General features: G+C 45.2%; 1 protein-coding gene across 1 annotated transcript in view; it reads left to right on the forward strand.

The window, feature by feature from the left end:
• Nucleotides 1–4,932, forward strand: part of LOC147683745 (nicotinamide N-methyltransferase-like) — a 68,704-nt gene extending 63,772 nt beyond the window's left edge. The window contains exon 3 of the mRNA XM_086944904.1: nucleotides 4,494–4,932. Coding sequence (XP_086801030.1) covers nucleotides 4,494–4,932 — 439 coding nt within the window. The remainder of the gene's footprint in view (nucleotides 1–4,493) is intronic.
• The last annotated feature ends 21,147 nt before the right edge of the window (nucleotides 4,933–26,079 follow it).

Below are 26,079 nucleotides of genomic sequence, written 5' to 3' on the forward strand. Positions count from 1 at the left end.
GCAGAGGTTCGCCAGGATGTGCGCATTTGGTTGGCATTTCTGGCGGACTTCAACGGTCGAGTTGTGTGGAACAAGCCACCAGCGTCCTCAGATGAACTAGGTCTGTGGACTGACTCAGCTGGGAGCGTGGGATTTGGCGCCATCTTTGGTAACCGATGGTCAGCGCAAGTATGGCCGACGTGGTGGCACTCCAGCGGTCTGACAGGTAACATTGGGTTCTTGGAGCTATTCCCAATTTGGCTTGCTCTGATGGCATGGCCAGACGATTTCAGGGGCCGCTCAGTGGTGTTTTGGTCTGATAATATGACTGTGGTTGAGTGCATTAACCAGCAGGCAGCCCGCTGCAAGTGGATCTTGAGATTGTTGAAAGAAATTGTATTACTTTGCATGAGATTGAATGTACAGTTCAGGGCAAAACATGTGCCAGGCGTACTGAATCATGCAGCTGATGCACTCTCTTGTTCACGTATGCAGGCTTTCAGGGGCCATCTTCCCACAGGGGACCTAGTGGCGGCACCGTTCCCCGAAGCACTATGGCTAATCGGTGCCCCGGATTACAAGACCTCGTGGCAGCCAGCTTAGCCCACAGGACAAGGAAAGGCATACGAAGGAGCGTTTTGTTCCTACTGCACAATTTTGGGTCCAACAGGGAGACAGAGCTGGGGTCAGGAGGAATCCTTCCTGGGGTTCCTGGTAGCGCTGCACAGAGAAGGCCGATCAGCGGCAACGGCCAATAGACATAGGGCGGCCATTTCATTCATGGTACAGGTGCATGGCATAAGAGACCCGACGGGTTCTTTTTTGGTTAAGAAGGTGCTCCGCGGCTGGCAACGCCTCGAGGGTCGCAAGCAGGATGCGAGGTGCCCGATTGGTTTAGACAGATTGCCTTTACTTGTAGCAAAGCTGGATGAGACGTGCTCCTCCCCTTTCGAAGCAGTTCTGTTCCGGGCAGCTTTCGCCTTAGCATTCCATGGGGCTATGCGGGTGAGCGAACTCGTCGCAAGGAAGAAGAAAGATATGGAGGGAGGCTTGGGCAGGGATCACGTCCAAATAAGGGGTGATTCGATGGTGATCTCGATAGCCAGGTCCAAGACTGACCAGGGAGCTATGGGAAATAGTGTTATCGTGCAGCGCGCACGAGGGTCCCCCACATGTCCGATAAAGTGTTTAGAGGAATATTTGGCACTGAGGACGGCTACATGGGGGGGGAGTTTGCTTAGGCACAAGGATGGCACCCCACTGACGAGATTTCAGTTTCAGAGGGTGCTAGCACTGTCAATCGCTGCCGCGGGCATGGGCCTGTGCGATTTTGGGACCCACTCCTTTAGGATAGGGGCTGCTACTGAGGCTACAGCCAGGGGTCAGAGTGCGGAGGAAGTAAAACAGCTGGGCCGATGGTCCTCGAATTGCTTCAAAAGGTATGTGCGATTGCACATGTTGTAAAGATCAATTGACATGCACTCACGCTTCTTGTCTTTTGTTTGAAGTACAGTTTTGCGAGCCTGTCACGCGGGGCGGAATTTGAAGTCGACCCAGCATCAGGAGACCAGCGGTCAAGGATCACCGACTGGATAGAGAGTGGTATGGGTCGTGGGCCACTCATATGTGAGGCGCGCCGGGGACGTATTCAAGGCAGGTGACGCGACTCACGCATCTGGGGAATACGGGTATAGAGTGACCTTCCATGGGAAGGGCGGGCTCTGTTTTGACCAATTCCAATCGTTTTTTGAGAGTCTTTTAGGGCGGCAAAGGTCACTGCCATCTGTAGTCATAGTACACCTTGGGGGCAATGACTTGGTGACACTGGGTAGACGAGTGTTATTAGAACACATCCTGTCGGCTGTTAGCTGGTTGGCTAAAAATGTCCCGGGGTGCACGATTGCCTGGTCCCACATGATCCCCAGGAAGGTCTGACGGGGGGGCCTTTCAGTGTCAGCACTGAACCAATCAGTGAAAAGGGTTAACAATAAAATTGGTAAATTGTTTGGCTCCACGCAGTTGCATAGCATTCCTCACGGGTGTATTCGGGGTGATCACATGTATCTGAATGATGGGGTTCACCTGTCCAGGGAGGGGAATGATTTACTCATAGGAGACTTCATAGCATGGCTAAGGGGTTTGAGGAAGCATGACCTTTAGGAGGAGTAGGGGGGGGCGGATAGTCGGTCAACTATCCGGCCTGTGGCAGTAAGGTCATGATCGGTGAGCAGTAATTTCAAGGTCCCTAGAGGGGGGCGCCACCCAGAATGGATGGGAGCGCCCGGGGGGAGGCGGCCATTGGCCCCTTCCACGGGGAGGCGGCACCCACTAAGGATGGGTCGCCTAGTGGGAGACGGCCATAGGCCCCTCCCAGGGGGGAGGCGGCTAGATGCCCCTCCTCCGGGGGCCGGATATCCGCGACGGCGGATAGAGAGTGTGGGGATGGGGGGAGTCCACGCTGTCCTTCCTACAGATACCTCACACGGGAACTCGGATGACCTGTAAGATGGCGTCGAGTGAAAAGGGGGCCCCCACGACAAGGGAAGTTACAGTTGGCAATGAGGGTAGAGTCCTCTGCACATGCGCCACTCACACCGCGAGGGCGGGATTTTGGTAGTAGGGATCTGACACCGGTTAAGACCTTGCCGTTGGCCCTTAATGCAAGGATGTACAATTTTTATTTAGAATGTATGCATTTTCAGGATGCTAGACTCGGCTAGGAAACCTTTGTATTAGAGATCTGTTAAGGTTAGCCAAAGAACATGTCTTCATCGAAATGTAATAAATGTAAAATTGTACATAATTCATGAAACTTTTATTTAATGTTTTAAATTTTGTTTCACATTTTAATAAATACGGCCGGGGAGGTAACTCCCCCCCGCCTTCCAAAAGTTCAAACCTGTGTCCGTCTTCTCCCATTGGGAATTGGTGTTGGGAGGGGGTGGCGGGCATCCCGGCCATATGGAAAGGGGCGACCACTCGGTTCCCCCGAACGTATGGTTGGGTGCCCCGATCCCCCCGGGAAACCATTTTGGGCGGGAGGCGTGGCTCGGCTGGTATGCCCGAAGTGGCGTAGTCGGGGCGCGCCCTTTCCCGCCCAGGAGGGGTTGTCCTAGACACCCGCACGGAAGACCACGCCCAGTAGGCGTACCGGAGGAGGGTCCCCGCCCTCCTGCAGATGGATAAATAGAGCGGGAATCTGAAGAAGCGTCCTCTTGTTCCTGTGCTCTGAAGGCTGCACCAACTCGTTGCTCGTGAGCCCCCGACGGAACAAGCGGCAATTTTGACCCACCCACTAGCCCCTTATGGCAATGTTTGTTTAAATAAAGTTTGATTAGAGAAATGTATAGGCCTTTTTTCCTTTGTAGAGAAGTAAAGGAATGTTTCATATAATGATGTGACTTCTGCCTTTAGGATAATGTTTCCCTTTGTAGGAAAGTACAGTTGATGACTCATCAAGGCTATGTCAGTATTTTTCTTCCCGTAGTAGGTAAACAACTGTCGTATTTATTTTTTGGTCGGGCGGTAAGGTCATGATCGGTGAGCAGTAATTTCAAGGTCCCTAAAGGGGGGCGCCACCCAGAATGGATGGGAGCGCCCGGGGGGAGGCGGCCATTGGCCCCTTCCACGGGGAGGCGGCACCCACTAAGGATGGGTCGCCTAGTGGGAGATGGCCATAGGCCCCTCCCAAGGGGGAGGCGGCTAGATGCCCCTACTACGAATTTCCCGGGGGCCGGATATCCGCGACAGCGGATAGAGAGTGTGGGGATGGGGGGGAGTCCACGCTGCCCTTCCTACAGATACCTCACACGGGAACTCGGACGACCTTTAAGATGGCGTCGAGTGAAAAGGGGGCCCCCACGACAAGGGAAGTTACAGTTGGCAATGAGGGTAGAGTCCTCTGCGCATGCGCCACTCACACCGCGAGGGCGGGATTTTGGTAGTAGGGATCTGACACCAGTTAAGACCTTGCCGTTGGCCCTTAATGCTAGGATGTACAATTTGAATTTAGAGTGTATGCATTTTCAGGATGCTAGACTCGGCTAGGAAACCTTTGTATTAGAGATCTGTTAAGGTTAGCCAAAGAACATGTCTTCATCGAAATGTAATAAATGTAAAATTGTACATAATTCATGAAACTTTTATTTAATGTTTTAAATTTTGTTTCATATTTTAATAAATACGGCGGGGGGGTAACTCCCCCCGCCTTCCAAAAGTTCAAATCTGTGTCCGTCTTCTCCCATTGGGAATTTGTGTTGGGAGGGGGTGGCGGGCATCCCGGCCATACATGGTAATGTTTTCACCACAGATATTCCTCAGTTCTTTGCCCAATCATAGGAGTATACGCAACAAACATTTCTACCACCTTGAGGTATTACTCGTGGAGTTTGCACATGCCTCTAAATAAACCTGGTAGTACTTGTTAAATGTGACACAAAAACTAGCGGTTTGAAAATAGGATTGCCTTAACTCAACAGGGAGGTCTGTATAATACTTTTTGCATTTTTTTCCAGGCAAAAGTGGATTGAAAATGAAGAGAAAACAAAAAGAATCATCAAAAACACCATGAAATTAGAGGTTTCTGAAAGTGGTCCGGTAGCACCTAAATCCTTCCCTCAGGTTGATTGCCTGCTCATCCCATACACTTTGATAACACTATGCAAGGACCATGTCTCCTTCATCAGCAGTTTGAAAGATTTGTCACCATTGTTGAAGAGCGGGGGTCACTTATTAATGTTTCTGCTTATGGAATGCACATACATGTATGTAGCCGATTTCAAGTTTCCAATGTTATGCGTCGATGAAGATTTTGTGAGAAAAGTTTTGAACGAGCAAGGCTTTATGATTAAAGAAGCACAAAAAAAACCTAGAATCAACCAAACAAAATTTTCAATAATGGATTATTCTTATGTTATGTTCATTCATGCTGTTAAAGTGAAGGATGTGCAATAATCTATAACATCAACAATAGAAAGCTGAAAGTGTGAATAACTTTGTTCCTTGTCAAAGAATCATTTTAGTTTGTTAAATATGTAACTCATGCTTCCTATGCTTTTGAGCCTTTTGTTGTATATATATATATATTCACTGAAAAGCCATAGGTTTCAGGGACGTTATAGTTAGAAATTAGCATTTAAAAAACCTTAGAAATGCAATGAAAAAAACATAGGTTTCAGGGACGTTATAGTTTGAAATTGCCATTTAAAAAAAAACTTTGAAATTCACTGAAAAAACATAGATTTCAGTTATATCATAATTAGTTGGAAATTTCACTCGTACAAAACCAGGGAAATTCTACCATTATAGTTAGTTGAGCTAACTATACCCTGTGCCCCCATAATGCACTGCTGATGACGTCACATATTATATAATTCATGACATGGTCATTGACATCACTGATGATATCACTGATGACATCTCAAATGACATCACTGATGACATCATTCAGTGACTGTGTGTTTCTCTCAAGTTTAAAAATGTTTTATATATATGCCAAGGTGAATTGAAGAATGAGTGGGTGTATAAGTGTCTGGATGGAGGATTTAGTAGGTGCATGACTGTCTGTATAAGTGAGTGATTAAATATGTCTTACTGAATGCATGGGTTAGTGACTAAACTGTGTGAATGTCTGTATCAGTCTGTCTGCTGTGTAAACTGCTGCATGGGTTGGTGAGTAGCTACATGAGTGTCTATATGGGTTATTGATTGGTTGCCTGAGTATTTTTATGGGTGCCTGAGGGTGTGTGTGGGTGTGTTGGTGAGTGAATGAATGTCTCAGTGGTAAATGTGCGAGTAACTACATATGTAAAAGGCAGTATATGTGATTGATGGTGTATATTAATAACTATATGTGAGAGTGAGTGATTGTGAGAGTGGCTGTATGGATGAGTGTGTACTTATACAGTTATACACACACCACCTCACTTATTCATACAGAGACTAACGCATACTTACTCTCTTATACAATCACTGATACAGGTGAGTAAATAGAAGTGTGATTGATTTTTTGCATGACTGCCTAGATGTGTTGGTAACTCTGGATGAGTGACGGTGTGTGAGTGTTTGCATAGTTGTATGAGTGCATATGATAGTGTTGTATTGATCAGTGACTGCATGGGTCAATGAGTGGATGTGTTTGTAGACCTAGGAATCAGTGCATATGTAGTAACTGGTATTGGTGTGTCTATTGTTTCGAAAATGGTAGTGTGTATTTTAGAGTGGGTGTATCAAAGGTCATATTAGGGTGTGAGGAGGTGCATCAGATTTTCACATGGATGATGTCATTAGTGATGTCATTTGAGATGTCATCAGCGATGTCATCAGTGATGTCACTGCCCAGGTCATGAATGATGTGATATGTGACGTCATCAGCAGTGCATTGCGGGGATGCGAGTTATTGTAGTGAAGACCGATTTCTGCCTGCAAACATTGCTATGTTAGCATAACTGCATTAGTAGTTTAAACACCATTTTGCAAATGTGCCGCTTTTGCACACAACACTTCATATATCTGTTATTGTAAGTTAACTTGCTTAATTTTCTTCACATGAGAACGGTCTGCTATCCACATACCTAGACTAACATGGTAGCCTCTGTCTGTACAGCTTGTGCTCACAGCGTCAAGGTCAAATAACAATGTATGCTGTTGATTCAATGTGATCGGCCCACACTCTAGACATAGCATGCATCCAGCTGCAAGAGGCTGAAATTCGAGTGCCTTTAATATTACACTGCATGCATGTTTACAGGCACTTGGAGAAAAACCTTTCCATCTACAAGAGATCTGGCTGATCCTTTTGATGTGATTCACCAAAGCTGATCTTTGAGGTATGGGGTTCCCCATTGAAACCTAGAGACCTTCTATTATTATAAAACTTAGCTTTGAGCAAGGGGAGGGTGGTACACAAGGCGCTATATGACCTGTTTCCGCTATCAGTATATTATGTATTCTCCCTTTGTTTTATGGAATTGTAACAATGATTACTGTTTTATTTCTAATAATATGCCTGCTTATGGTAGCCAAAATACTGCATCTTAGAGCACGTCGTTAAAATAAACATTTTAAACTTTTATTGTGTCTCTGATTACTCACGTTGTGGACGGGTGTGAGAAATATAAACAAAAGAGTGTTCTTGATATCCACCATTCCTGTGAGTATTCTAAGTCGCTGGTTCTGGTTTTTCTAATCATTGGTAGCTTCGTGGTAGGACGAAAAACGAATGAGACACTGATGCCAGTCGGATAGGGGTTCTGGGTACTGAAGCGAGTTTCTGGTACACCACATGTCACTGAGGTCCTGGTTTCCCACGCACAATTCCGTGCACAGACAGAATCCCTGCAACAAGGCGAACCTAACGTTTGGTCTTATTTTCTAGACACTTTAGTAGTTAATGCTTCTCTTAGTCCACAGCACCCTCACTTCTGTTTACGGTAGACAGTTGTGACGGTTTAACCTACCTATACAGATTAAATATAGGTTAATTCAAGATTGAAGTTTTCAAAAAGGTTCACATTTCATGAACTACTACCCTTTTTTGGGCTACAATTAATATAGATTGTTTTTCTTCTCTGTGTCCTTATGGGTAATATTGACATAGCTCAGCATAGTCATGCACCGCTCTTGCTATGTTTGAGGTGCCTGACAATGGTTTGGCGGTTATCTTTGTGATGAGTGCTGATGTAGCCTTCCCTTTTGAGCTTTTTTACTCTTGGGTTACGTTTCCTGCTGTAAATGCAGATGATAATACATTCAATACATATTTTCACACCGCAATGCCAGTGAATTATGTTCCATCTAGGACACTAGAGATTCCGATTTCTGCATGGCAGCATTGTGTTTGGTTTAAGGGCGCCCTTCCTCACGCTGTGACTCCGGCTCGGTTATGTCCCATGTCAATTCCTGGGGATACTTCATCAGTCTTGGCCAGTTTCACACCACATCCTAACTATTTGCAGGTCCCTGTTGCCGACTTACAGCTACTTTATACCTCTGTGATTAAGGTACATAGGGCTCTAGTACAATATGTTACACGCAACCTCCAGGTGGGGGCATATGGGGTTGCAGCACATCTAGTTTGACCAGCCGGGATGAAGATTAGTCCCATCATGGTTAATTCGATTATGGGCACTTGACCCCAAGATAAGGATGATATGCCTTATTGGCTTGCTGAGAAATTTGAACAATTGGAGTCAGTATTTCCGAATAAAACTCCTATGGAGAAACACAGGATCCTGACCATTAGTTTGCAGAAAAACTTGGTGCCTGAGGTAACCGATTGTGATACTTAGGGCAAAATATTTGCAGCAGTGTATTCGAAGTGCTTCAGCACACTGTCTATGACTGTCCTGCCCTCCGTAATCAAGCGTGTTCAGGATCAACACGGACCGGAGGCGGCTGTCGAGTTTAGTATGAGACTTGTCGGAGTGTTTGACGTAGTTTCTGATCTGATCCTTGCCAATGTCAAGAGGATGCAGTTAACTTTCAGGTGTCTAATGCTTTGCGCCTTGTCCCAGACGCGAGAAACCCCAGAGGTTACCGAAAATAATTGTGGAGGCTTATAAGACCGTTGTATGCAATAGTTTGGGAGTTAAGCCTTTTGCTAAGACAGCAGCGCAACTGCAAACGCAGACAGCTAAGTCTAATAAAGACGAGGTCCTAACTTTCCAAGGCAAAATTGGGAGGGTAAAAACCAGGGAAAGCAGCAATAGAAACAGGGGTCGCGTCCTGCATCGCCAATTGCGGTGACTGTTGAACGCACATATGATTTGCAGGACCGTACATAAATTAGGTCTCCTGATAGATTTCAGGTTCCTGATCAACGTTCTCCTCGTTCTTCACAGGAAAAATCAGGCTCACCAGCCGGTGGTGGAGAACATGGCAGAGGTCGGGGCACCCCACAAGGACATGATAAGCCCCACCCACCTGAGAACAAAGGCAAGCAGGACGACTTTAGACATCAAACAATCAATCAATCAATCAATCAATCAAGAATTTGTAGAGCGCACTACTTACCCGTGAGGGTCTCAAGGCGCAGGGGGAAAAAGGGGGAGGGGCGCTACTAGCGAACAGCCAGGTCTTGAGTAGCCTCCTGAAAGTCAGCAGTTCTTGGGTCGTAGGCTCAGTGGGAGGGTGTTCCAGGTCTTGGCGACGAGGTGGGGGAAGGATCTGCCGCCGATGGTTGTTCTTCGGATGCGAGGGAAGGTGTGGTGGCGAGGGTGAGGTTGGCGGAACGGAGCTGGCGGTTGAGGATGTAGAAGAAGAGTCATCTGCTGAGGTAGGCTGGGGCGGTTTTGTGGAGTGCCTTGTGTGTGTTGATGAGGAGCTTGAAGGAAATCCTCTTGTTGATGGGGAGCCAGTGCAGGTTTACAAGGTGGGGGGTGATGTGGCTGTGGCTTGGTACATCGAGGATCAGGCGTGCAGAGGCGTTTTGAATGCTTTGCAGTTGTTTGATGAGCTTGGCCGGGGCTTCCGCGTAGAGTGCGTTTCCATAGTCGAGTCTGCTACTGACGAGGGCCTGGGTGACTGTTCTTCTTGTATCTGTCGGGATCCACCTGTAGATCTTGCAGAGCATGCAGAGGATGTTGAAGCAGGAGGAGGAGACTGTGTTGACTTGCTTGGTCATGGAGAGTGTTGAGTCTAAGATGACTCCCAGGTTGCGTGCGCGGTCGGTAGGTGTTGTGGCTGCTCCCAGTGCTGTAGGCCTCCAAGACACTGTTGAATACAGGGGAACCCTACTCACAAAGAACCAGGGTATTAGTTTTATACTTGGAGACAGTGGTTCTAGCGAAAGTGATAACTAATATTTCAAATCATATACATTGCACAATGGAGATACATTTGTAAGGGACAAAAATAATGTAAGTGGACAAAATGAGTTCTCTACACAGCTAGATCTGATAGTTATTTATATATACACAGTAGAATTATAAATCACTTTCCTAAATTAAAAAACCAGTATACTTTGTGCAGTGTATCCCCAAGTGAGACATGGAACCATAAGTCAATATATACAGTGAATTGCATTGCAAAATGGTTTCCATATGTACAAGAAGTGACCATTCAATTATACATGGTAACAGCCTGAGTATATGGTAACACTGGCTGTTTAAAGGTCCTTTCTGTACTGGTGTCGACGACTATTCAACCCTCTATCGGATATGGGGGTCTCTTCAGGATGTATGTTGTGGGGATATCTGGATTACCAAGAGCGCAGCCTACGTGAAGTGGTGGTGTCCCGTGTGTGGTAAAGGTAAGGAAAGGTGAACTCATGTGAATACCTAGCCGGGTGATCACAGTGAAGAGGTGCAGGCTGCCTCTTAATGAATGACCAAACCGTCATCGCACCAGGAGCCGCATTAACCGGCAAGTCGCCACACTACATCCGAGTGGGCGGCACCACCACTATCGAGACGGAGATTGATCCCAAAACCCCAACATCACTGAATGTCGAATTGCAAATGACATCCAGCCATCAGAGAAGGACTAGAAGAGTCCTCCACCCACAAGTAACAGAGGCAGCCTGCACCTCTTCACTGTGAGCACCCGGCCGGGTACTCACTTGAGTTCACCTTTCCTTACCTTCACCACATACAGGACACCACCACTTCACGTAGGCTGCGCTCTTGGTAATCCAGATATCCCCACAACATACGTCCTGAAGAGACCCCATATCGGATAGAGGGTTGAAACATCGTCAACACCAGTACAGAAAGGACCTTTAAACAGCCAGTGTTATCATACACTCAGGCTGTTACCATGTATAAATAAATGGTCACTTCTTGTACATATGGAAACTGTTTTGCAATGCAATTCACTGTATATATTCACTTATGGTTCCATGTCTTACTTGGCGATACACTGCACAAAGTTCAGGTCTCCGAGCAGGATGTAGTCGGTGGACGTCAGGACGTGCATGCTGATGAAGTCGGAGATGGAGTCGCTGAATTGGGGTCGTGGTCCGGGGGTCTGTAGATGAGGGTACCTCTGAGGGAGGTGTTGGGGTCTGTGCGGATCTGGAAGTGCATGTGTTCGGCGGTGCTGAGAGTGTCGTTGGTGAGGGTCGAGACCCTGAGGCTGTTCTTGTGGACGATGGAGATTCCTCCTCCGAATCCGTTGGTGCAGTCTCTGCAGGTGATCTTGTTGCCATCTGGGATGGCTATGGCAATGTCGGGTGCGGAGGAGTCGTTCATCCAGTTCTCTGTCAGAAAGGCGACATCCGGGGATGATGTGTCGAGCAGGTCTCAGAGCTCAACAGCTTGCTTGTGTGCGGAACGGGTGTTCAGTATGATGCATCGGAGGTGGTTGAGGTTTTTCTTGGCGGGTGGTTCGGCGACTCTGACGCTTGTGTAGCTGCAGTTCAGCCAGGTGAAGGGACCATGTGTGCATTTTGGTGCAGCCTTAAAGCAGGTGTGGGTCCATCTGGGGTTGAGGGCGTGCAGTGTGGTGGCATCGTATTGGCAGTGGTCGTCGTGGTGGGCACGGGGGCAGGGGTTCTGGCACTTTGCATGGTCCAGGCACGGACGTGCGCAGACTGGCTTGTCTTAGGCACGTCTTCAGCGCGCCAGCGGTGCAGACACGCAGCAGCCGCCATATATGGGTAGGTGGGGTGGAGGAACTGCTTGGAGGCGGGAGGCGGGGCAGCGAATGGGCAGTCAGGGGGTGGGGCTGTGGGGACGCAACGGTGGGATAGAAGAAAGAGCACAGAATCCCAGGGGCAACGAAGGGGACAGAAGAAGACAAAGGCACAGAATCACGGGGGCAGCGAAGGGGACAGAGGGAGAAAAAGGCAGAGTCACAGGGGCAGCGAAGGGGACAGAAGGAGAAAAAGACAGGGAGGCACAGGCAGTGCTGTGTGGAGGGGGAGCAACCTACCTGGTGGGGTCAAGGGTCGCACGTCGAAGACCTTAGTTTCAGAAAAAGAAGGTTGCTGTATTAACCGCGAGGTATGCCACAGATAGTGAGAACACAGCTTCGGAACCTGACATGGGCATTCACGCTGCTGGACAGCGCAGCCGAGGTTACAATAGTGTGGCAAGCACTGCGTCCATATCTGAAGGCAACAGCAACTGACACTAGAGTGGCTCCCCCTGACAGACTATATGACATAGTTATTTTAATTGAAAGTGACATACAGCGTGTAATAGTAGGGATTATTGGGGAAAATCTGACTTCTACATATGACATTTTGTTAGCAGAGGCAGACTGGCCCCCGCCTTTTGTTTTGGCTGCTCCGAGAGGGGAGGAGGTAATACTCCCTAGTTTCGCACACACTGTGCCCAAGGAGAAAGCAGTTAATTTTGCAGAAGAGTGGGCTCAGGTGCTTGCACCGGTGTAGTACCGTACTCAGGTGGGGTGGAATACACTTTTACCCAATCATGAGATTTCCTTGCGGTTTATGCCACAACCCCAATATCCAATGCGGCGGGAGGTGGAGGCTCCTGTGGCTGAAATCCTTGAACAATTAGAATATCAAGGTGTAAATGAAACCTGTGTGTCTGCGATGAATAATCCTCTTTTCACTGTGACCAAGCCTGATGGGGCGTACCTCCTTGTTTTGTATTATCGACATTTGAACTCTCATTGTTGTACATGCACAGTACAAAATACTCACAGTTCTGCTCTGGTTGATAGTCTCATGAGAAAATGGTTTAAAACCACACTTGACATTTCCAATGGCTTTTTTAGTCATAAACTGTCCCTTCTTAGTTGCCAATGGACAGCGTTTACTTCTGGCGGTAAACAAAAACAGTTCAAAAGGTTAACCAAGGGCTCAAAAAATAGCCCAGGCATCTTTGCTGCCTGTGTCTTCTCATTGTTGGACAGCATAGACCCGAATGCATACTCGTGTGTGGATGATATTTATCTCACAGACGACGAATTATGGCTGCATCTGTGTCCCATTGACCGCATTATTGTCATGTTTGGGGACTTTGGTTACAAATGTAACTCTGCAAAATCTCACATTGCAGAGCACACAGTGTTGTTTTTGGGCTATGAGCTCAACAACGAAGGTCGATTTTTGGCACCTCACTTCCTGGAGATGTGTGCACGTTTGCGTGCTTCAAAAACTCTGAAAACAGTACAATCTTTACTGGGTTTTTTAAATTTTCGGGCATACTTACATTCCCAATTATGCCCAGCGTATCAAGCCGATATATATGCCTTGATACAACCTACTTTTACCAAATCATGCTGGCTTCCTGAACATTCAGCTATCCTGCAATATTTCAGGAGCAGAGTGTGAGTTATTTTAAGGAAAAGAGAAGAAATTTGATTTTCATAGCTGTACAGTTTTACAATATTGTTTATACAAAACAAAAGAGGGAAGTCTGACTGAAAGTTTCCTGATCTTACTGAAAGTTTCCTGATTGGTGATGTCTAACCTACAGCACGTTGTTCAAATTGAGCCATTCCTTCAGAGTCCTGGTAAACCTCCACTATTGGATAAGTGGTTCAAGTCTTTTAAAAATGTTATCGTGGCCATGGGTGCAGAGAAATTCCCATTCCATTCCATTAGGGCCCTTCTTGACAAACTGGTTGCAGAAGGTGTTCTTACATACATGGACACTTTTGGAGTGGGTAAGCCCCATTGTCATTGTGCAAAAAAAGGATGGGGACATTAGACTTTGTGTAGATTTGTGCACCCTAAGCCAATATTTTGTAGTGGATTGCCACCCTATGCCCAAGAATAATGATCGTTTAGCAAACATAAGTGGGACCAAGTTGTTCTCCTTGTTGGATCTCTCCTCTGCATCTTATCAAATTCCGCTCAATGTAGATTCTCAGGACCTCATCACTTTTGTTACCTATCTATAGCAAGTGTGATTCTGAACTTGATAGATACTATTTTAACCAATATACCAGTTCTCAGACTTATCAATATGATGTTCTGCTTCTTACCAACACAGTGGCAGAGCATAATGTTATACTCAACGAAGTCTTGGAAATATTCAGAGAGTTGGGAATTACACTCAAGCCAAAGAAGTGTTGTTTATTCGAAAACATTTTTTGATTATTTTAGACACCATATCTCTGACAGGATTTAAACCCAAATTCTTGTTGATTCAAGCAATACAGGACAAAGCTCCCCGTAATGACAAAGACACCTTGAGGTCTCTCCTTGGTATGAGTGAGTACTATTTTAGGTTCATCCAAGGGTTTGCACTGGTTGTTCAACCACTCCACCAATTACTGCATAAAGGTGTACAATTTAATTGGGATGATGTTGCTGACCAAGCCTTTCCTAAGACAAAGAGTCTTAGAAACTCTTGGCTATATCCTCATTTAGACCAGAAAGCTAATGCATTCTCACAGTAGATGCTAGTCAAGTTGTCATAGGGGCTGTTCTTTCAAACTTTTGTAAGAATAAAGAACACACAGTGACTGCTTCCTGTTCATTGAGACCCCCTGAGTCATACTAAAGTACCATTGAGAGGGAAGCGTTAACCTGCTCATGTGCGAATGAGAAGTTTTTAAACTTTTCTTTGGGGTATGCAATTTGAAATATTTACGGATCACAAGCCCCTTATACATTTACTTAATGACATTTACTTAATGACAATAGATCAGGAAAGGCTTCACGCAAGGTTGGTCAGGCTTCTCTCCAGTTTATAGGAATACAATTTTCAAAATGGATTACCTACCTCGAGACAAAAACTCCAGGGCAGATTGCTATTTTAGGATGCCAGTGGAAGGTATAGATCAAACACAGGTTTTTGATGAAAATGAATCTGTTATAGCCACATTAGATGACATTTTGAGCTCTTCAGGTCTAGTTTCCCATGATGAATGGTTGAATGCTCTCAAGTCTGACAATGTGTTGACAACGGTTCTGGACTTTGTTGAAAAGGGCTGGCCTAAGGAGAGGTCTTTGACTACATCTCTCTAACCTTTTGCAAATGTGAAGGACGAACTGTCCCTTGTAAATGGTATTCTGTTATGTATTGAAGCCACTGTTTGGTCAATTTGGAGTAGGAGCTGCTTGTAAAAATTTTAAGCCATTTTTTGGGTGGCCCTCATTAGATATCCAAATTGTGAGTTTGGTTTCAGAGTGGAATACATGTTTACCTTCAGTTAAACATTGGATCATAAACAAAACTCCCTTACACATAGTCCCTCTTCTTAGTGATGTGTGGTACAAGGTTTCTTTGGACTTTGCAGGACCTTTAAAACAATTACCTTCTGACAAAAGATCCCTACTAGTTCTAGTGGACTATTTCTCCAAATGGGTATATTCAAAATAAGTGAGTGCAACAACTACTGCCACGGTCATAACATTTTTGAAAGAGGTATTTGATATAGAAGGATCTCCAAAGGAAATAGTTAATGACAGCGGTACACATTTTGCATCCTCACAAATGAAGGAGTTTGTCCAAAAGTTTTGCGTCAAACATTTGAAAGTGGCTTTGCACTCGCCAACTTTGAATTGTCTAGTGGAGTGGATGAACAGGTTCCTAAAGGAAGGTATACAGTCTGCAATTGCTAGGAGACTTTCTTTAAAAGAATTTCTTTTCGAAAAAGGTGTGGGCTTATCATCTCACTCCACATTCAACCATGGTGGTTTTGCTTTTTTGTCTTCTAAGGAAAAGACAACCAAGATCTGACCTACGTTCTGACTGCGTTAATAACTTTATGAAAGAAGTAGAAAATTGTCAATGGAAAAATAATAGCATGGTCAAAGAGATAGTTGTTGCAGTTTAATATGTGCATAAAAACTATTATGACACAGTGCATGGTGTGAAAAATGTGGATCTCAATATTGGTGATTGGCTGTTGATCAAGCAACCCATGAGAGTGAAAAAGGATGAGTCAAAAGTCTCGGACTCAGTCCATGTTGTCAAGTTTTCATGCGACTCAATCATGCCTAATGGTAGAGGTTGGTCAAGCAAAAGCTAAACAAATTATCATACACAAAACTGGTGAAGATTCTCAAGATTGGTTTTCTTTGGAAATCTTCAAATCATCCAGGTGGCAGGTGGGGTTTATCTTTCACATGGAGGCAGGTCTCCTATGTCCACTCTGTCCAACACTTCAGATTTAGGTACAGATTCAAATATTACTGAGGAGAGTTCAACAGGGATTTCTGATGATTATGTAGACCACAGTCCTGCTTAATGTACCAATACGACAAAACCTCCTATTACTGTTGGAGCTTCTTCCCGCAATGTATCTATGCCGGTAAAGTGTAAGCACTTTTGTATGCACTAATGTTCCCACAGAGTAGCAATGCCTGTAAAGAGTACGGATTTTCATTTGTTTCCAATTTTTATGTGAGCCATTGCTTAATTTGTTTTTTAAAAGGTCTAAGATGATGTAGTGGTGGGCTTGGATACTGTCAGTCCTTTGTCTATGTTTTGGATACATTGTGTTATGGCTGTAAGTAGTGTTGAACCATGTTTACTTTCACATGGGTTTATGTTTAAATTAACTCACACTCAATGTTCCTTCTCCATGGTGTCCAACTATGACTTGGAAAGCTACACACTAGACACCGTGGAGAAAGGACATGTGGGGCATGTGCCCCCCTTTGTTACTGGAATAAACTACAATTTGAAACTTACCTGGTCCTCATCTTCAATATTCATTACCCCACTACAAAAAGGTAGTTAACCGAAGCCAGAATGCACAGAGTTAAGTTTGCTGTGTGGGAAAATCTAATTGAAGACACCTAATGACTATTAGGAGAGTTGTTACCCTGAGTAAAGTGATTGTAGATTGCAGTCAAAGTTAAATTACCACTAAACTTTAGACCTGAATGTTGCTGTAGGAACAACATGGAACCCGCCAGTCTCCTTCCATGTCAACAGTGCTGAAGACTTTAATAAATACTGTCAGCAAAGAGTGAGAAATTGGGATAGGAATGTCAGAGAAGGCAGACAAAAATGGCATCGGGTAGTAGAGCAATAGCTAATCTTCTCAATGGACCCTCTCTCAGATGTTCTGCAGTCTCTCATGGTTTAAGGTTCTTTTATTCTAAACAGTAAATAAGACTACTGTTACTCTTTGTTCTTACTTCAATATCTATTCACAGAGTTTTTTTTCATTAACGTTGATTTCACATGGATGGTAGAGCTCTACTGAAACTGAAAGTAATTCCCAAGAATCACCCTAGCAACATGTGCATTATAAAAAAATGAAATATCAATAGCACAGTACTTTTATCTTGCCAGAGCCAAGGGAATTGTTGTAAGACTAGTCCTTTTCCAATGCTCTATGCACAATTGTCAAAGCTCAACAACTTAAGGCACCTAACACAAACAAAAATTCACACAGGATTTGTAAGTAAAACTGGAGGCGAATACACGGAGGCAAGATGGCGGCCGTGTAGGATGGCCGGGAAGCAGTGAGGCCGAGGAGATGCGGATTTGATGCAGCTCGAGAGCTTGAATTAGGACGCTACCGGCTACACACCCATGTACCTACACCAACGAGGACGGTGTAAGATGTCGGATTAATTTGTGTTAAGGGAAAAAAAAAACGGCAGAGTAATCAAAACGGACTGAACGATTGCCGTATGCTCCTTACCTGCCGCCGGCCGTTCAAGCGGCTCCTGTTGGAACTGACGCAGGCACTGAGGTTGCTCACATCGGGAGACGTACCGAGAGCAGGCCTGCTAGCGGAGCTTGTGGAGCGGAGTTCACGGATTGGGCGGAGCTCACGGCTTAGGAAGCAGCAGTGGTATCAGCAGACAAGTTTGCAGCAAAAGACGTGGCAAAAGTCACGGAGCATCCTGGAGACTGGGGAGGCTGTGGAGGCAGAAAAGAGAAGAGGGAGCAATCAACTGGACATTAAGGTGCAATTCGGAGATAAAGAACAGAGGAGGGAGATTATGGCTCCTAAAACAAGTGCAAGTGCCAAAGCAGCTGCAAGAAGGAAGGCTGCAGCGGAGTTGGCAGAGATAACAGTGGAGAAGGAACTAAAAGGTAATAAAAAGAAAAAACAAACATCCCCTGCGAGGAGAATAGTGCAGCAACAAGCAGCAGCCAAGGGCAATCAAGGTACTACCCCTATTTCAGACATTTTTCAAAAAATTATTAAAGAAAAGGATCTTAATAATGAGGCCGCTGCTGAGGTGTCGGAGGGGGTTGGTTGCTCTAAAGACTATGGTGGGGCTACAGAAAATATAGTGGACACCCCAGCCCAGTTAAATGCTTCAACAAACTTAGAAGAGAACTTAAAAGAGAAAGCTGGTTTTCTGGGGGAATTTGAGGATAATATTCCTGTGACTTTGATTCTGGACACAGACATAGCCCCCCCGGTGTTGGAAGATGAGACTGGTGATGATACAGGCGATAAGAAGGAAGCACCTAGCGAGGCTTTCTTCTCAGTTTCAGAGGGGGGGGAATGGTCTAAGGAAGACGACAGTCTGGAGCAAGAAGCCAGTGGCTCGGTTACCGACAGTGACCTGGAGAAGGAGGATTTCAGCCCCCCAACAACGGTGGTGAAATCCAATACAGGAGCAAAAATACAAGGACAAAAATGGGATCATTCGACTATTAACCCCCTTTTAGAGAGCCCGGGAGGGAAAGCGGCACAGATGTCACTTCTGGAGGTGATACACCAGGAGATAACCGCGCACAGGGAAGAGGCTCGCCAAGAAAGTCGCAAATCAGAGGCAGCGGTGAGAAAAATGCAAGGGGTAGTAAGGAAACTGACTAAGGTGTGTGTGAATCTGGGAGAATGTGTCACTAATTTGGAGGAGAGAGTGGTATCGACTGAAGCAGAGACAGCGGCTGCCTCTAGCAGGGTAGATCTACAGTGCGAACAGATGATAGATGTGCAATGGAAGCTGGAGGCGTTGGAGAATAGGTCTCGACAGAATAACCTACGCGTACTGGGGATACCGGAAGGATCAGAGGGTACAGACATGAGAGCTTTTGTGGTTAAACTATTCGAGCATGCTTTCACAGTATTGAAGGTATGGGACTGGGCAAGGGAGATCCAAAGGGCGCATCGCACTCCCTTCAAAATTCATAAAAACGCCAAGGTGGGGGATAAGCCCAGAGCAATTCTCATATTTCTGGGTAACTATAATCTGAGGCAGGCAATATCAGAAAGGGCAAGACCGGACCTGAAAAAGAACGTGGATTGTTTTACTTTTTTTGTTCGCCCAGATTTCTGCCATGTTACTGTGGAGAGGCGCTGGAGACTAAGGCAGATGATAAAACCATTTCAAGACAAGGGTATGCAGGCATACCTGATTAATCCTGCACAGCTAAAAATAATCAACGGTGGGAGAACCTTGTACTTCTCCTCCGAGGTGAAAGCTAAGGAGTATTTGGACACACATGGGGTTTAGGAATATTCTGTAGAGTAGATCAAAGATGACTTTTTGATCGATGGGAAAAGAGGGGAGGAAAAAAAAAAAGTGGGTCGAATGGATATCAGGAATGATGTGTGGGGTGTGGTGTGGTGTGTAGGGTGGTGGGGACATGGGGACATGGGTGTCACAGGTACTAGGCTAGGTTATGTTTATTTTCTCAACTCTCCTGTAAGGGTTTTCTTTTGTAAGTTATCAGAAATCTCCTGGGTTTCTACTGCGAACCATCACGTGCACAGACCAGCAGGTCTGAGCGCCTCTGAAAAGAGGGGATGGGGGGGGGTTGGAGGGGTCAGAGGGGGTGAAGGGAGGGAAAGTAGGGAGGAGGAGGGGGGAGGAGAGGGAGGAGAGGGGGGATAAAAAAAAAAGATTTGAGATGGTAATGGGCAGGAAGTCGGCATTTAGCAGAATTTCGGATAACAGACAGATCGGAAGTAGCAGTAATATTAAAGATGTCACACATTAAGATATGTACCATCAATGTAGGGGGGGTTAAATGACTGGAAGAAACGGCAGAGATTGAATTACTTCGCTAAATTTAATAATATAGATATATTGTGCATACAGGAGACCCATTTGCCTTGGGCTAAAAGGAATCTACTGAATATGAATGGTTATGTAATGCTAGGTTGCTCATCGCAATCCTCAATGATAAGGGGGGTTGCCATCATGGGGAAATGTAATGTGGGGGGGTGAGACGCACCAAGTCCGATGGGTCTGGTAGATGGGTTCTAGCAGAACTGAACCTAGGCATTACATTGTGTGTGGTCTATGGATCAAACGAGGATGATCCTGTAGTATTTGATGAGTTGGAAGAGGAGCTGGCAGATTGGGGCACTCCCATTGTTTTCTGCGAAGATATGAATATTTCGGGCGATTGGAGGCAGGGAGTTAAATATACGGGACGTAAACCTAAGGTATTTCAGGCATTAGGCTCCTTACTGCAGTCGCATGGGTTAGCGGACGTTTGGGGGGAAAAAGAGCCCGGTGATCCAGGTTTTACTTATTTCTCACATCCTTCTCAGAAATATTCTAAGCTGGATTACTTCTTTGTCTCGGTAGGGGAGCTATGCAATGTTAGTATCGCCAAGCTGCCTAGAACAGTCTCTGACCATAATCCTCTGATATTACTATACAAGGTGCACAATATTTCGAGGAAAGCAACAAGGTGGACATTCGAAAGGAAATTGTTAAATGATGATAGGTTTGTAAAACACCTTAAACAATGGGCGAAAGAGTTTTTTGATGCCAACAGATACAGCTCATCCCGTAATGGGGTGTGGGAAGCCTTCAAGGCCTCCTTAAGGGGGGAGACGATTAGCTGTTCCACCAGGCTAAGGAAGGAGGATAGAAATATAGTGGAGAAGTTCATCTCAGAGTTGGCGATGACAGAGAAACGGCATATAGAGGAAATAGGGTTAGGCAAGGATGGTAGTGAAACGGCGAGAACTATGGCTCTGATCAAGGGAGACATCCTAAAGGTGGTTACACAGAAAGAAACCAGAGAATATCAGGCGTCAAGAGCAAGGCGCTACGAGACAGGGGAACAAGCTGGAAGAGCACTAGCACTGCGGATTAGACAAGAAAACAATAAAAACAACATCCCCAGAATTGAAGATAATGGGATAGAATATTCAGACCCGAAAGAGATAATGGGAGTGTTCCAGAAATTTTATCAAAAACTATATGATCAGGAGGCGGGTGGGTCACCCTCTTGTAAGGGGCTCGGGCCTGCATGCCCGGTCCTAGACGATAAAAATAGGGAGGAGTTGGAAAAAGATATAACTCTGGAGGAGATAAGGAATGCAATACAGGATTTAGCAGCAGGTAAAGCTGCAGGCCCAGATGGGATTCCGATGGAAGTCTATAAGATCTTAGGGGAGGAAATTGCTCCATTACTGCTAGATCTATTTAATGGCATAATCTGCTCCGTGGAGATTCCTGACTCCTGGAAAGAGACCAACATAGTGGTATTCCACAAAAAGGGGAAACCAGAGAAAAACCCGGGCTCCTATCGGCCAATATCGCTGATAAATGCTGACACCAAATTATATTCTAAGGTGTGGGCAAAGAGATTGGGGGGGATCATTGGCCAACTAGTCTCCCCGTGGCAGCATGGATTCGATCACGTAGAGGTACAACGGATCACACCTCGCGTGCGATCTCACTATTTGATGCTATGGCTGTCACGGGGGAGAAATGGCCATGATCCTCCTAGATGCGGAAAAAGCCTTTGACCGTGTGGTTTGGGAATTTCTATGGGATGTTCTGGTTAGAAGAGGCTTTGGAGAAAAGTGTATGAAAGCAATCAAGGCAATGTACTCAGATCCGGTAGCTAGAATTACAGCTATGGGTTTGCGTTCGGAAGAGGTGGTAATTAGAAGAGGTACCCGTCAGGGATGCCCTTGCTCCCCTATACTTTTTTCACTTTATATAAACCCCCTAATTAGGGAAATCTTAGCCTCAGATAAAATTTCCCCCGTAATAGTAAATGGTCACACTACCAAATTATTGGCATATGCAGACGATTTGGCAATTGTTACCACTAATCTGCAGACAACAATGGTGGAATTGAGTCAACTGGCCAACGCATATGGGACCCGCTCTGGGTATAAGCTGAATGAAGAAAAAACATTAATAATCAGTACAAACAATATTTATAAAGCCGATCAGAGGTATGTGGAGTCTGCAGTATATCTTGGGGTGAGGATTAATGCGAATGTCGATAAAATTATACAGGAGAATTATGTACCCTTGATTGCCGCAATAGACAAAGAACTAAGAAGAATAGATGTATTACATTTATCCCTGATTGGTAGAGTGAATGTATTGAAAATGTCAATGTTCCCGAAACTACTGTACTTATTCCGTGCCATTCCTCTTTTAGTTGAAGAGGGTCTGTTGAAGAAAATGGAAGCTGTTTTCTCCCAATTTGTGTGGCAATATGGAAAAATACGTAGATCTCTGGCCCGATTATCTGCACCTCTGGAGGGAGGGGGACTGTCTGCACCAAATTTGATGCTGTATCACTGGGTTTGTTTAATGATGCAGATGAATGTCCTATTTGAATATGAATAAATAGGCTTGTTGACTGGTATGTACAGAACCCCAACCATATACGAGCTGTTAGTAGGTGAAAGAGCATTGGGGCTCCTTACACGAGAAATCAACTGTAGATATTATAAAAGGAGTAAAAGTAAAGTGATGCTTAGTGCATGGGGTACTTGGAAGTCAATAATGAGATTCTTGAAGATACCGAAAATCAATAGCACTTTAGATCTGTGGAAGACAAACCCATTTGTTCATCTTGGCCAGAATAGCAATAGTAGGTTATGGAAGGAGCTGGGTATTAGTTGCCTGGGGGATGTCATGGTTGAGGAGGAATTAATGGGGTTTCATATACTTCAGCAAAAGTATGGTATACCAGCTAGCCAATGGCTATTATATAGACAATTGGAATGAACAGTTAAGTCAATCAGACCCAGGATGTTAATCCAGGAGACTAATCCAATTGTGGACTATGTAAGGAAAGGTGGCAAGAAGATTAAAATTGGGTATAGTTATCTCTTGCAGGGTCTGGGAGATGGCATTGAAAAAATTGAATCGGCTTGGGCTCAAAGAATTGGGGATCCAGATGTAGACATCGATTATGCGTTAGTATTGAATAAGAAAATATTAAGAGCGTCAAATTTGAAGGTTCAGCACTATAAGACCATTTTTAATTTGTACTACATGCCTGCCAAGCTGTTCATGTGGGGTATGGGAGAAAACGACAGGTGTCCTAGGTGTGATCAAGGTCCTGCAGATTTATCCCATATGTTTTATCATTGTCAGAGTCTTACTCCAGTTCTCAAAGAAATCGAAAGGTTTTTAATGGGGCTGCTAGAGCAACAGATTACTCTATCCCCAGCAACTGTTTTGATTGGCAGGGATGGGAACTTAAAAATAGAGCAAGATGCCGAAGCATTTCTTTTTCTGTCCATGGCAGTTTTTTGGATTTTAATTTCGGCTGGATGGAAAGAATCTGTGGCTCCCACTTTTCAGATGTGGATAACGAGGCTCCTAGGAACTCATAATATAGAGGAATGTCTGTATGATTTTATAGGAAAGAGGTCGAAGGAATTTGGTAATAAAATATGGGCTCCCCTTAGAAAATGGAGAGAAGTTAGATAAATAAGATTGAGTAGATTTATTGGTGTGATGTAATCTAACTCCTTATATACAGTATTGTGTGACCTTTGTGTCTTTTAAAACCTGTTTTTTTATTATTGCAAATGTAAGATGTATGTATCAATTTCAATGTCTGATCTTATCCTGTTGTTTTATGTATTTTGATACCCGGAACCATCTCAATAAAAAAATATTTAAAAAAAGGATTTGTAAGTAAAACTGGGAATGCCTAAGAGAAAGTTGTTACAGCACAACTTATTCACCCTCCACAGGATGATACAGCATACCAATTCATCAGTGCAAGTGGCAGTTAAAGAATCCAAACAGTAGTTTCAGAATACAAATAAATACATCTAACTCTCCTTAGCTAATCACTAACATTAGGCCTCTAAATACAGCCCTGGAAGAGGTCAAAGAGTTCCAAGGATGCAGGGGAATTGTTTGAAGAGTTTCAAGGATGCAAGGAAGTTCTTTGAAGCAACACTGTAGAAGAAGTTCTGAGATTTCCCACAGGCAGAAAACATTTGAGAAGATTAACCCTGTGTTCAGTTTGAAAATTGTCTCACATGAGGAGTCAGGAGCACAGTTGAAGAGAAGAACCCAAGCAGAGTAACAGAGATGAAGAGCAGGACAGAACCTGGGGATTCCTCTCTTCAACAGAGAGGAAAGCCATACAGATGAACATACTCCTTGAATCTTTAAGTGAACTTAGAATACTAGTGTTGATCCTTAAACCCTGGAGTTCTTTACTCCTACAGTATGTTATGTTATGTTATGTTACGGAATCTTGTATAGCGCATGGCTACCCCAGCAACAGGGCGTCCCAGCGCTTGCGGACATGCCTACCACTAATACGACAGAGGGTGTATTAGATGGATGCAAACAACCAAGTTTTTATAAGTTTGCGAAATAACAGATGATTTGAGGAGGCTCGAGCTTTTAAGGGGATGGAATTCCAAAGTTTAGGGGCCAAATACCTGAAGGAGCGGCCACCAGCTCTGCTCCTCCGTATCCTAATGGTACGTGCTAGGAAAAGGTCCGCTGAGCGAAGTGCGCGCGTAGGGGTATAAAAGGAGCATAGTCCTTGAAGAGTTTTGGGGCCGGCGCTATACAGGATTTTATGGGTAAGACAGAGGGTTTTGAATTGAATGCGTTGCTTTATAGGCAATCAATTTAATCACCAAAGAAAAGGGGAAGTGTGACAGGTTTTGGGCAGAGCAAATAAAACACGAGCAGCGGCATTTTGCGCTCTTTGCATCCTATTTATTGTAGTCGTGTTGGATCCTAGCATGAGAGAGTTGCAATAGTCCAGGTGAGAGAGGACTGACGCCTGGACTATGAGTTGACGAGTTGGGGGTTCGAAGAACCCCAAGATGGGTCTGAGAGAGTGCAGGCGCCCGTAGCAAATGCCCGCCACTTTTTTGGCATGGGAGTCCAAATTGAGCGAGTTGTCAAGCATCACTCCTAGATTTTTTACCAGCTCCTTGGGTATGGGAGCTGGTCCCAGCGCATGAGGCCACCAGTGCTCATCCCATGTCTGTGTGCCATTGCCAACCAGAAGTACCTCTGTTTTGGAGGAGTTTAATTGAAGACAGTTGTTAGATAGCCATTTATAAATGGCCAAAATGTCTTCTTGAAACTTCATTTGGTCTGTCACATTGTTGTTGGAGAAGTTAAAGATAAGGTGTGTATCGTCCGCATATGATATTAATTGTATCTTACGTTCCCGGGCCATCACGGCCAGGGGGTGGACGTACACATTAAACAATGTGGGACTGAGCGCAGACCCCTGAGGCACCCCACATTCAAGGGGGAGCCTACTGGATTAGTACGGGGGGCGTGCACCTGGAAGGAACGGTCAGATAGAAATGACACAAACCAATCCAGGGCCGTTTCCCTGACTCCGATCTCCCACAGTGTCTCAAGCAGTATCTTGTGGGAGACCGTGTCGAAAGCCGCACTCAAATCCAGCAGAATCAGAATGGAGGTTGCGCCCATATCCAATGAAGCTTTTAGATGTTCTGTAGCTGTTAGCAAGGCCGATTCCGTGCTATGGTTCGCACGGAACCCATTTAGGGACTCATCCAGGATCCCATTGGACTCCAGGTAGGTAGTCAAGGTGTGGTTGACATGTGCTTCTGCCACTTTTGCAAGGTAGGGAAGCAGTGATATGGGGCGGTAGCTGTCAGGCCGGGAGATGTCTAAAGATGGTTTCTTCAAGAGAGGCACCACTTTGGCATGCTTCCATGATTTAGGAATCGAGGCTAGCTGAAAGGACTTATTGATCAAGTCTTGTCCAGCCTGCAGGGCGGAATAACGTAGAGATCTGAACAGTTCAGGTTTAATAGGGTCGTCTGGGGATCCTGATTTTACTTTAAGTGTAAGATGTTCCATTTCTGTCCACTCTAAAGATGGTATAATAGAGAGGGAGTGAGAGAGAATAGCTTGATCACTAGTAGGATTGGAAAGCCCCAGGGGGCATTCTAGTTGTAGGGTGCCGCTCGCAGTCGTAGTGTGGAGAAGCCTTTCTGCCCTGTATTCCTGCACCAAAGGGAACTTGCCCGTGACTTGGGAGCCCGTGTGCTCAGTCACCAACAGCCGCGAGGAAATCA

The sequence above is a fragment of the Lissotriton vulgaris genome, chromosome 11, assembly GCF_964263255.1.
Source record: "Lissotriton vulgaris chromosome 11, aLisVul1.2, whole genome shotgun sequence".
NCBI lineage: Eukaryota > Metazoa > Chordata > Amphibia > Caudata > Salamandridae > Lissotriton > Lissotriton vulgaris.